The sequence below is a fragment of the Ursus americanus genome, chromosome 33, assembly GCF_024610735.1.
Source record: "Ursus americanus isolate L20-20 chromosome 33, mUrsAme1.1.p, whole genome shotgun sequence".
Classification (NCBI taxonomy): domain Eukaryota; kingdom Metazoa; phylum Chordata; class Mammalia; order Carnivora; family Ursidae; genus Ursus; species Ursus americanus.
This window is the reverse complement of record NC_142159.1, coordinates 10,912,410-10,924,949: the sequence shown is the minus strand read 5'-3', so window position 1 is coordinate 10,924,949 and position 12,540 is coordinate 10,912,410. Positions and strand designations below refer to the sequence as shown.

At 54.8% G+C, this 12,540-nt stretch overlaps 1 protein-coding gene across 1 annotated transcript; it reads right to left on the bottom strand.

Moving 5' to 3' along the window:
- Positions 1-2,009: 2,009 nt before the first annotated feature.
- Positions 2,010-9,366, bottom strand: TENT5B (terminal nucleotidyltransferase 5B). The gene is made up of 2 exons (XM_045782344.2): positions 8,851-9,366; positions 2,010-3,926 (listed from the first exon to the last, which is right to left on the bottom strand). The coding sequence occupies exons 1-2, from the start codon at positions 9,112-9,114 to the stop codon at positions 2,907-2,909; spliced, it is 1,284 nt and encodes a 427-aa protein (XP_045638300.1). The 5' UTR covers positions 9,115-9,366; the 3' UTR covers positions 2,010-2,906.
- Positions 9,367-12,540: the final 3,174 nt, after the last annotated feature.

Sequence of the window (12,540 nt, the reverse complement as noted above, 5' to 3'; positions counted from 1 at the left end):
TGGGCCTCTGACATAGTCACCACAAGCCATGGCTGGTGTAGTGTCCATCAAGAAAATGTACCTCTGTCCGCACTGCCACTCTGCCCTAGCCCTCCATAAAATGGCAGGTGCACAGAAGTACAAACGGCCGCGTGCCAAACACGCCCCATCGCATACAAGTACAGGAGACAGAGGGTCCCGCTCATCCACGTGAAATCGGAGCGGAGGGGCAGGAGGGCACAGGGGTTAACAGGACCAGCTTTGGAGCCAGCCACACCTCTTTGACCTCTGTGGCACCAGCTTCCTTGTCTGTAGAAGTGGAAACAATAATCGCTCTTCTCTCAAGGATGAAATGAGAGGTAGTGGCCGTGAAGCCTTGGAGTAAAGACTCCAGAAATGGCAGCTGTTCCTGGGAACTCCTGGCTCACGCTCTCCCACCTCTCACGCCCATGCATGTTGCGGACCAGCAGCGGCGAGCACGCACGCCTGTGCAAGGCCAGCCAGACACCCTCGGGCACCCGTGCCCTCCCCCGGACACGCCTGCTGGGAGCATGTGCACGTTAACAGACAGGTTCCCTCTGCCCGGAAGCGCTTTCCCCAGACGTCGTTGCAGGGCTTGCTAGCCACTGCCTTTGTGTCTTTGTTTGATCAAATGTCACCCTTTTGAGGAGGTCCGCCCTGACTTTTTAAAGTCATATACCCCAGCACTTCCAATCCTACCCTGCCACATACTTTTAAGCATCACTGATCTTCTAAGACTATATATTTTATTTTCTGTCTACCATATCAGAGTGTCATCTTCATGAGAGTCGGGAATCTTGGTCTTTTGTTTGCTGATGTATTCCAGCTCCTACAGGGGTCACTGGCACGCAGTGGGCTGAGTTCAGTGTATGCACTCATCCTGTGGCTATCTAGCTTTCTTACGCTCTGAAACAAGCACATCCAGGTGAACCGTACTGCCCACCCCAGCAAACTAAACCTGCGTGCTTTACACTGCGAACGTCCCCTCACGCCCACATCTGGAGCTGGGAGAAACGTAATCTCTCCCAGGCCCTTAGCTGGGCGGGCACAACCAGGGTGGAGCGGGGAGGGGGGGGCTGTTTTCAGTCACCAAGGCAAGAAAGGCTTTCCACTCACCTGTCTAGCCCTCTTGAGCCCTGCAGGAACTCACTGAGCAGATGAGGTGGCTGGACTCACCCAGGTCACCTGGGGCCTCCTCTGAGGCCTTGTTTTTTTTAGCCTGCCTTGAACCATCAAAGCCACCCCTCAGAAACCACTAATGAGGCTGAATATGTTAAGGGCTTTGCAATCCCTGGATCAAAGGGGCTGGGTAAACAGTAGGCAGCGTCCAGGCCAGTGACTGGCTGATGCCCGGAGGCAATAGCTCCCCAAGAGCCTGGCATGGCCCCAGCTGGGGTTTGGAAAGGAGAGACCCTGCCCCTCTTGGGGACCTGTTTAGAGCAGGTCAGAGTGTGCCCATCAGCACTCGGGAGTAAGAGAGGGAGGGAGCCAGAGGATTGATGGAACCTCCCTCCCAGGTAGGGAGGCCAAACCTGGGCTCTCGCTCTGGAGGGTGCTAGAAGTCCCCCAGTCTCAGCTGCCACTACTGAAGGGGTCTCCAATTCACATTCACTCAGCTTGTCCTCCACCTGCTTCCTGAGCAGGAGTGGGGTTGGGTAGGCAGAGCTGGGGTCAAGTAGCCCTGAGCACTGGACTGTGAGGCCAAGCCCAGGGTCATAAGGACTCCAGGTAGGAAATACTGAAATACTTACTCTTTAACAAGAGATTTGCTGAGGTTATTTGCAGGTACAAGTCCCACGTGTAGACATGAGCTCCTAGCACAGTTCTCCAGCCGGGGCTGGTGTTGGGGGAAGGAGGTGCAACTCCCCAGCTACAAGCCTAGGACTCAGACACCAACCCACCCAAACGTCCCTGCCCCATAGTACAAGCCATAATGCAGGCTGGGAGAGGCAGCCCGAGCCCGCAGAGCCATGGAAGGTCCTTCTCCGAGGAGAAATCATGGTGCCAGGTTTAGTGTAGACAATTTTTATTGGCAGGTGTTAAGAGTGCAAAATGGTGACAAATCCAGAGGGATGGGAAAGGAGGTGGGGCATGGTTCCCTTCCTCCAAGTGAAGACCCTGTAACCAGGCCAGTGGGGTGGGAGCACTTGACTGTGGCCACTTTGGAGCCAGCACCCTTCGAAGAACAAGCTCCTAGGCAGAGGGATCCTTACAACACGGGGGAAGGGAGCAACACCCCAGAAGGAGCATGGGCTGTCTCACCCCTGGCAGCTTGGCTCCTGCTCACCCACACACCTTAACAGCTTGGGGTCAGGGTGTTTGGGAACTGGGCTAAACCTATCCCTCTGCAAACCCAGGTAGCTGCCTCCTGCCTCAGTTTCCCTCCTCCCAGTGATTAGTCAGGTTGGATTGCCAGGCCCTGTCAGGGGTCTGGCCCAACCCAGAGTGAGTAGTTCCTATAACATACCATATTTTAGCCATCGTGTGGGCTGCGGGCCTTCCGAGGCTGCTGGGATCACTGTGGGCTGGTCTTACCCAAAAAGACCCTTTCTTGGCCACAGAAATCAACCTAAGATGATGAGCATTGAGGCTACCACCCCAAACATGCTTTGTCTCTTGAAGGCAACTGACCCCCAAGACAAATAGCCCCTGCACCCCACCATCATGCCAGTCCACAAGTGGGGTGCAATAACCCAAAGATCTATCAAGAACCCCAGCTTGGCCTTAAGCCCCCCGGGGCCTCACTCGGGGATGGGCGGGGTCTGGCCTCTTCAGTCAAAGGCCCAACCCTGCAGCAGCGCTGGGCCACTTGGCACAGGCTGCCTGTCCCTGGTCACATCCCTTACACACTCCTGGAGGCCCCACTCCATCAGGGAAGGCCCAGTACCTTCTGGCCAGGGTCTGAGTCAGTTACAAGGCAGCCAGGTGGGATAGGAGTGGGCCCGAGCCAGCAGAGGCTGCACGGGAGTCACGTAGTAACTGACGGTGGCAGGCACGACCCCGTCGGGGCCAGGGGGGCGCCAGGCCAGGGCGGCCGCCGCAGCCGGGCCCTGCTCGGCCAGCGCCTGGAGCGCCAGCGTGGCGATGAGGTCCAGCGTCTGGCGACGCTCGTGGCTCATGAGGCACACGGTGCTCTCATTGACCACCCGGTGCAGCGTCACGAGGCAGGCGTAGCGGCGGGCCGCGTCGGCCCCGCTGAAGTGCGCCTCCAGGTAGCGCTCCAGCGTGCGCTGCTGCTCCCCCAGGTCTGGGAAGTCGATGAAGAAGCGGGAGCACATGTAGCGCTGCAGGGCGCGCACGTCGGTGCTGGGCCGCGGTCTGAAGCCCCGCACCAGCAGGTGGCAGTACTTGAGGAGGCCGCCGCCGCGGATCTCCTCGGGGCTGCGCGTGGCGATGACGCGGTGCCGCAGGTGGTCCAGCGCCTCGGCAAAGTCCCCGTACAGGCTCTCACCTGTCACCGTGGGGTGGAAGGCCTCAGACATGGGCGTGGATGAGCACTGGCCAAAGAGCAGCAGGGAGTCCAGGATGATCTGGAAGGAGTCTACACTGAACTCAAACTGGCGCCTGACCGAGTCCACAAACTTGAGCTCCACGTTCTTGCCGCTCTTGTTGGACAGCGAGATGAGGCTCCAGCGGTCCGTGTCCGTGCACACCTTCACCAGCTTCTGCACGTACGCCTCCTTGAGCGTCAGCGGCGTGATCTTGGCCCGGTTCACGCCGGCCGGCAGGAAGTCCAGCAGGCAGGCCAGCACCACCTCCTTGGTCAGCTGGAAGGACGCCTCGCTGCGCAGGTCCACGCGGAACACCAGGTCCAGGTCCTTGTAGCCCAGGCCACTCTCCGGGTGCAGCACGTGGCTGGCAGCCGAGCCGTGTAGCCGCACGCCCTGCACGTGTAGTCCCCGCTCCTCCAGGCTGCTGCGGACCACCTGCGGAAGAGACGGCAGGGCCGAGAGGGGTCAGGAGCCTGGGCTCCGGGGACCCGCTAGGCGATTCCATGTAATAATCACGCCAACATCAACCACGCTGACCACTTCTCAGCGGTCATGCCTTTGGAAAGTCTTTTAACCCTCTAAAGCTTTGATTTCCTAATCTGGAGAATGGCTCATTTGGAGGAAAGACTTGGAAAGAATAGCACCAATGACAGCAAACACATACATAGAATTTACTAAATACCAGGTCCTGATCTAAGCACTTAATACATTAGGGTATAAACTCGGATAATTCTCACAATTACCTACACTCTGAGGTAGGTACTATTATTCCCATTTTACAGATGGAGAAATAGAAGCACAGAGAGGCCAAGTAACTTGCCCAAGGTCACACAGCTGGTGATTTAAACTCAGAAAGCTCAGGTCTTAACCACTATGCTGTTCCCTCTCTCTAAAACTGCAAGTAAAACCCTTCGTTTTGTGCCAGGCATGATGCTAACTGCTCAAATGTGTTAGGAATGTAATTGCAATTCACGTGCATTTCTACATTAACCCCCACAAGAATCCTGAATTTGGGCATTATTATCCCAATTTACAGATGGGGGACAGAGAGGTTAAGAAGCATGTGCAAGGTCAGAGAGTAGCCAGGCGGAGATTGGAACCCAGGTCAGTTGGCTTCTCCAGTCCATGCATGTTCTTTTCACTAGGACGTATTCATCTTAATTCATCTTTACAAGGACCCTGTGAAGCAAATGTTGCACTGGTTTTAGAGCTGAGGAAACTGAGGTTTGCCATGGTGAGACCCTTGGGGTTCAGGGCGGGGGGCGTTCAGAAGTGGTGGGGCTGGCAGTGGAAACCCAGACCCTTCCTGCTCTTGGGACAGGAGGTGGGCGATCATCTCAGGAAGCACTCAGCGCTCAGCCCGAATGGGAGGAGAAGCAGCAGACCCTGTCTGCTGACATGGGAACAGGACCCGCAAACCGACCAGTCATCTTGAGTGTGTTCCTTTGGCCAGAGGCATCTTTCTGGGCCTAGGACCATGTGGGGGAGAAGAAAGGAGCTGGGCCCAGACATTCAGTTTTCTCAGCAACCCAGTGTACATCAGGCACCATCCTGAAAGTGACCAGGCAGCATTCCTGCCCTGAGTGATTCTGCAACCCCGCCTGGCTGCCAAGTCAGCGCCCAGCACTGGGCTGGGCTGCCCTCCTCGCTTCTCGCTTCTCGGGGAATTACTGCAAAGAATGCACTTAAGTGCTGAGGAGGCAAGCCGCAGTGGGGCAATCTGAGGCGGGCGGCTCCCTCCAGGAAGGCTTCCGGGAGGAGGACCCAGATTAGGGGAAGGTATTGTAATGGCTGCGGGGGTAAGCAACTGGCCATCAGGAACATGCCTGGGAGGAGCTGGGGGAGGAGGGGATACCAGCTCGCCACATAATGAGTACCTGGACCTTCCCACCAGAATCTATGGGGGATAGATCTTTTTTTTTTCTTCCTCTTTTTAAAGATTTTATTTTTAAGTCATCTCTACACCCCACATGGGGCTCGGAACTCCCAACCCTGAGATCAAGAGCTGCATGCTCCACTGACTGAGCCAGCCAGGCGCCCTGACGGGGGACAGCTCTTTATGATCTCCAAGTCATAGATGGGGAAACCAAGGCTCACAGGAGTGTCGTCATCTGCCTGAGATCACGTAGAGGCACCTTCAAATCCAGGCGTGGCTGACTCTCCTCCCATCACATTGCCATCCCAGGGTTGAGAGGGAGCAGAGACCAGAAACTAGGGTTCTAATCCTCCCTCTCTTTCAAAACTTCAAAGTGAGGGTGACCCTCTGGTCACTGAAGCCCAGAGTCAAGGCAGTTAGGAATGGGAAGGTGGGGGTTGGGAGATGCCTTGGCCAGACAGACTGAGGAAGCCGGAGGTAAGGGGCCAGTTGCTACAGTCTGGCCTCTGGGACTTCTGACCCACACCCTGGAACCTGGCAGCTGTGCCCATGTAGGCCAAGGAGAGAGAGGCAAGACCTTGTCCCAAGGACATTGCCAGACTTGCAGAGCAGACCAGTCCCCTCCCCAGGTCCCAAGAGAGCTGACTGAGCCTTACTCAGTGCCAGCTCCAGCTCCCAGGCTGATGCTCACCCCAGGGCATGGCATCTGGCCTGGTGAGTAGGTAGCAGTACCCTTGTTAAATCGCCTGCGTCAGGCCATGGGGCCGGCTGTGTCAGCCAGCCAGCAGCTGTTGTCTCTCTCCCAGGTGTGACTACAGCCAGCTTGGCAGGCGGACCCCAGATACCGCCACACCCAAAGACTACAGGGCAGCTTGGAGCCTCCTGAATCAGACTTTCCAGCCATGAAGGGGGGCAGTGGTTGCACCTCCCTTTCTCCTGTGCCAAGGGCCTCCCCAGAATCACTCTGCTCCTGGGCTACTGCCGAGACCTGCAGGGGGACTATAGGTGCTGTCAGCCAGCAGGCTTACAGAACTCAAATCTGGAGCTGCCTGATGCAAGCCCTCTGGCTGCAGCTAGAGAGATCAGATTGTCTAAATCAATTCCCTGGGCCCAGAGAGGGCAAAGGACTTATCCAAGGTCACCGAGCCAGTAAGAGGCTGAGCTTAATTAGAACCAGACCTCCCAGGGCTATGGGCAGGGGAGACTCCTACAGGAGAATGGGTCCCTCTAGCTCAGGTACAAGCAAGAACAGCATCTCTAGCTGCTCAGATTGCTGCTGTAGGCAAAGTCTTATGGGGGTACAGAGGGAGAAAGGTTCTCATTCTTCAATCATGAACAACCAGCATCCCCCACTACACACACCTAGCGTCCCTCCCTCCACTCCCCCAGCACCCCCCCACCTCCACACATTGGCAGCACGGATGGCCCTCATCCCCGTGCACACCAAGCACCACTATCCATGCCCCATACACACCCAGCAACCCCACCACAGTTTGTGAAGCTGCCAGCTGCAGGTGCTGCCAGGAGATGGACTTTCTTCCCTGGGGATGCAATTGCACAGGCCAGGGGACGGTACCTGTTCCCTCTGGAGTCTGGAACCTGAAAGGGTGTGGGAGAGTAGTCCAACCCTCTTTAGGTAATCTTAGGCATTGAACGGATGGGGACGCTGGGCCCAGCAAAGGGAATGGACAATAGTCTGGGCCCTGAAGCCAGATGTCCGACCTTCCAGTCCAGCTCTGAAGTCTCCACTGCCTCTCCCCACCACAGCCAGCAGCTCCCTGCTCTGTGATATCTTTGACCCTAGTCTAGGAGAACACTGTACTATTACAGCCTTGTAAAGTCAGCTCCTATTGGCCTGCAGTCTCCACCACCTGGCAGGGAGCACCTTGAAGGCAGAGACTGGGTCCCAGTCACATCTATAGCCCTGGTGTCCCGAATAGGGCTTGGCACAGAGCAGACAACAGTAAAGGCATTTGGGCAGGAACTTCCCCTCCAGAGCACCCTTTGTCCCTGCAGAGGGGAGTTTCCACACTGGGCTCCTCCTTCCCCCGTGTCCGGGACAACCGTCCTGGAGATACAGCAGTTGGGGCCCCAAGGCTGACCTAAGTGTCCTGGGGAGAAAAGCCTCAACTGGTTTCCTAATTACTCCATGACAGCGGGCAGCTGAGGAATGCCTCAGTGAGCACCAGTGGGGCTTCGGGTGAGTCAGCCCTGGGGAATCTGCCCCCATCCCCTCCCATTCCCTGGAAGGGAGGGCAAGGCAATCCCTTAGCAGACACCCCTCCTCCTCAGTGGAGGTTGAGACAGTAGGAGGCAGGGGAATGGCCTGCTCCACTAGCTTCTGTGGATAACTCCCAAGAAAGAAAGTCCATCTACCGGCAGGAATACACAGGAATTGTGGCTGGATTTTCTGGTTTCTATCAGAAGACTTCCCGAAGACTTAGAAGTTGAGTCTAACAGCTGGGCAAGGGGTAGGAAACCTTGACCCTGTGGCAGGTGGCTCCCAGGAAGACCCCTGATTCTCTGGGTTTGATTTTCACCTCTTTAGGTAATCTTAGGCAGCTCATGGCCCCTTTTAGAGCCTCAGCTTCCCCAGCCACAAAATAAGTACAATAATGTTAGCATATTCTGGCATTGCAGAGTATGACAGCACCTAGGTTATACAGATGAAAGAGCAATTTTAGGGGTGCTGAAAGTAAGGTAAAGGAAAAAGGGAGTTTGAGGAAGGGGAGCGAGCTACCAGAATTCTCTTTTCCTGCCTCTCAGGAGACACCAGAGCCAGCCTTCATTTCCAGTTTTGGGGAAGGGGAGAAACACCTAAACTGGACACCTGATGTCGCCCTCCAGCATGCAGGCACCAGGTCTGGCTTGCTTAGTTCATCTCCTCCTGCCACAACCCCAGCTGAGAGGGACAGAGTCCTTATTGGGATTTCTTGGCCTTTCCACTTAGCCACAGGCTCTCGAGCCAAGGGCTGTGGAAGCACAGGACAAAGTCTGTCCCTAGAACCTAGAGAGAGGGAAGGGGTGTTTGTGTGGGGGGTGAGGCCCAACGATGAAGATTTGGGGGAAAAAAAAAAAACCTATTTTGAACCCAAGCATGCACAGCTACCACCCCAGGGCTGCCTGGTATCTTCAGTCTCAGCAAGCAGAGCTTTTCTCTCCCGCCCCCCCCCCCCATACCCGCAACCCCGGCCAAGTCCCTCCCCATTCTCCTCCCATTTCCTAGCTAGGACCGGAGTGAACGGTTCGAGAGGAATCGGACTCTCCAGAGGCAGAGGAAGGGAAAACCAAGTGGGGAAGGAGCATGGTCTACTATCCGCGTTCTGTGCGATTTTGTTACAGTCCCTGTCTAACCCTCATTTCCCCCCAGCAGTCCAGAGAATCGAACAGACTCTGGGTGCCTCCCAGCACAAGAAACTGAGGCTGAAGACCCCATAATCCCCCCCCCCCCCCGCCACACACACACATACACGTCCCGCTCACCTGCACAATCTGCCGGGGCTGCACGCTCAGAGTGGGGAAGTTGCCGCGCCCGTGAATGGGAATCGGTTCGCTCAGGAGCGCGTCCAGTCGCTTCACCTGTGGCCAGCCCAGCCCACTCAGGTGCCGTCCGAGGGAGGCCGTTGAGGCCTCCGGGTCGGGGCCGCCGCCTGTCGGGGCGGCCGTGGCCACCGCCGAGGCCGCAGCCGTCCCCACCTGCGCAGCTGCCTGGTCCGGGCTCTCAGCTCCACTCTCCGACGGCATCATTAGCCCGGCCCCGCGGCCCCGACGGCAGAAACCGGGGGGGTGGTTAAGGGGAAAAGGGCAGGGAGAGCGGCTGGGCCGGGGCCAAGGCGAGGGGCGCGGCTGCAGGGACCGGGTGGCAGCGACGGCGAGGCAAACTCAGGGCACACCTCCGACGGCGACGACCAACCGACCCTAGAGCCTGTAGTCCAGGGCCCAGCGGACTCTTATAGGCCGCGGGCGACATGCCCATTGGTCCAGACAGCTGTCACACAGTGGGAGCACCCCGCCTCTCGACGCCCTTGCCATTGGTCAGCAGAACTTTGCACGTGAGTCACTAGTCGCCAGGGAGATTCCGATTGGCTGGCTGGCACGCCCCTGCCTCGCCCCCCTGCGCCCGCTGAATTCCCTCCTTTGGTCCTTAAAGAAGTTCTATTCTCAGTGATTGGCCCGGGCGGAGGCAGGCCTAGACTTAAAGGGACTGCGCCCTCCAGGGGCGGGCGGGAGTGAAAGGTCCTGTGGAGTTTGTAGCGGAGTTGGACCACTAAGAAGTTCCAGGGTTGGAACTGGAAGGAATTTGGAAGTCGCCTGGCCTGGTCCTGGTCATCTGCTATTTTCAGAAGCCCAGAGAGTCTGTGCCGCTGGTTCAACTCCTCCCAGCGCTCCTCCTGCTCTTCCAAAATCGAGGAAAGGTAACAAACTCTATGTATACCGAGGTAGATACTATTTAACGTTGTCAACCACAGCCTCAACAGTGTCAATGTTCCTATTGAGGGGAGGGGACACCTGTTCAGGGAGGGGGCGTGACTCCCTCAAGGTTACACAGCAAATGAGTTGGGGCCCGGAGCTGAACCCGGGCTATAGCATCTGTGGCGCATGCTCTTTCCGTTACATTTGTGCAGACCCAGCGCCTTTACGGGGCTGGAGGATGGAGGGCAGCTGGAAGTGGGGAGGTGGTTTTCTGCAGCCCCTTCTGGTAGAGACTTCCTAAGCAGCTGGTGGAAAGTCTTTCCTGCCAGCTTCTTCTCAGCCTTATCAGGTCCTGTGTGCCCCCAGGCAAGTCACTAACTGCTCTGAGCCAGTTTCCTTTTCTGTCCCAGAGAAGATGTTCAATAAATATTTTTAAAATTTTGATTTGATTACTTATAGTTGGCAAAAACGTTTTCATACATTCTATTGAAATAATATGTTTACATGTTTTTCTTTCCCACTTTACAGGGCCTAGAGGGATGAGGCTTATTTTTACTTCTGAATTCACTTTTTCTTCTGATTTTAAATATATGTACCTGTGGCAGAATTTCAGAAATTGAGTCGGCTTGATTTAACACTACAATATTTTCTCTTAGATTAAATATCATTCTTCTAATACTCTCCCATTTTGTACGGCAGGCCAGGCAAGGAGTAATATACCCAAAATACAGAAGAGGAAACCAAGGCCTACAGATGATAAACTACATTCCAGGGTCACCAGCTTCCCTCTGACAGACCTGGACCTAGACCCCAGGAGCCTGACTCTCAGACTAGAGCAATCACTTCCTCTTTCTGAAGGCCAGCACAAGCAAGATCCTGCCTTAGTCCCCTCCCTCCGTTTTGTCTGGGATCAGGGGCTTCCTCTGGCCCCCAGGACAGGGAGCTGCTGCTCGCTCCACTGCTTGGCTGTGTGACTATGGGCAAGTCCCTCGTGCTGTCCTCAGTGCAGTTGTTTGCTGTTTTGTTTTACCTTCTTTTGAAAGAGAAGAAATAGATGAGAAACCATCTTTGCTGAATCCAGAGTCTCCAAACCTCCATGGCCCCAATAGAGGAAGGAGAAGAAAGGAAGCTAACATTTACTGAAGACCTACTATGTACCAGGTCACTTTACATACACTACCTCTAATTTCTGAAAATACAGCTCAAGATGTGGGATCATTATCCTCAATTTGCAGATGAAGAAACCAGGGCTTAGAGAGGTCAAGCGACATGGTTATACAGCCACTAATTGGCAGGGTGGGACTTGAATCCTGTCTCCTGACTCCAGAGCCCTATCTTCCAACTGCTCCTCATGGAAGAGTTGGCACAGATCACAGTATCATGCTTAGCACAGCCCTGGTACCACCCTCAAGATGTATTCATTCATTCATTCATTCATTCATTCATTCATTCATTCATCAACCAACACATATCTATTAAGCACCTATTGTGTACCAGGTGCTGGGCTAGGCCCTGAGATATGATGGGCAAAGTCCCTGCCCTAGAGCTGACATTCTAGTATAGAAAGACAGTAGTTAAGTAAATAAAGAAATAAGATATTTCAGATAGTGCTAAGAAGAAAAGAAAGCAGGGAATGGGAGAGAGAACAACCATGTATATATGTGAGTGAGTGAGACGGCGAGAACTGCAGAGACTGATGTCTGTTGCTGGTGTGATCACAGAGCCTGCCCGAGGAGGTGACATTTCTACTGCAACTGCTGGATCGACTTCTGCCCTATCTCCTCGTGCTTGTCCCAGAGAGCCAGAGCAGCAGAGAAGGTGCCAGCCACACATTCCCACAACCCCGAAGGCCTGAGCTGGAGGGGAGAGGTGGGCTTTGACAAATCATTTTGTTCACTCTCTTCTCACTTTGTATAGCGGGAAACTGGGGCCCAGAAAGCCAGAGCGATTTGCTCAGGGAGACCGGCTATGGCTGGGGGTGGCCTGGGGCTGTGCCCACCCCACACTCCTGAATCAAGTTCTCTGAGAAAGGAAACAGAGATTTCTTTTTCCTCTCACCTTCCTGCTGCCTGGGCTAGGAAGAGCAATTAGCAAATTCATGCGCTGTGAATCACCCTTCTGTTGACATTCTATTCCAAAGCTAATCGGTCCAATGTTTGCCCAATCACAGACCTGAACATAACTGCCCTGGCAGTGGGGGATCTGGGAATGCAGGAAGGGGCGAGGCAAGATGAGAGAGCGGGAGGATACTCACGAGGGTTCTTACCTTCACCAAGACCAACTTCCAATAGTCCCGGTGAATGGATGGGAACGATGGCTGGGATACCTTCTGAAGAGTCTATCTGGCTTTCAAATGTTATATATGAGCCTTTTCCCTCCCGTACGTATTTCCCATCTTAATCCTGACTCTGATTTTAGAGGGGAATATACTCTCTATGATAACTGAGTTGTAGTGACATAGGTATGTCACTTTCCTTTTCTGGGCCTCAGTTTCCTTTTCTGTAAAATGGCAGTGAAATAGGAGTCAGGTTTTTCCATTCACCTGTGATTTGAAGTGATGGGAAGGAGAAGGGGTCCTGCGGAGGGTGTCGGCCTCCACACTGGCCCCTCCTCTGCTCTGGACTCCAGACAAGAGCATTCTGGGATCGGCCCACATTACTGAGCACCCTGTGTCTGGTGCAACACGAGGCAATTTCCATACAGTTTCTTACTCAATTTTCAGAACACGATCTTTTTTTTTTTTTAAATTTTATTTATTTG

Bases quoted from the DNA above. Each gene is read 5' to 3' on its own strand.
- TENT5B (XM_045782344.2), bottom strand. From the start codon at position 9,114: ATGATGCCGTCGGAGAGTGGAGCTGAGAGCCCGGACCAGGCAGCTGCG. The intron at 3,927-8,850 runs GTGAGCGGGACG...TCTCTTCCGCAG, and splicing joins AGCCCCGGCAGATTGTGCAG to GTGGTCCGCAGCAGCCTGGA.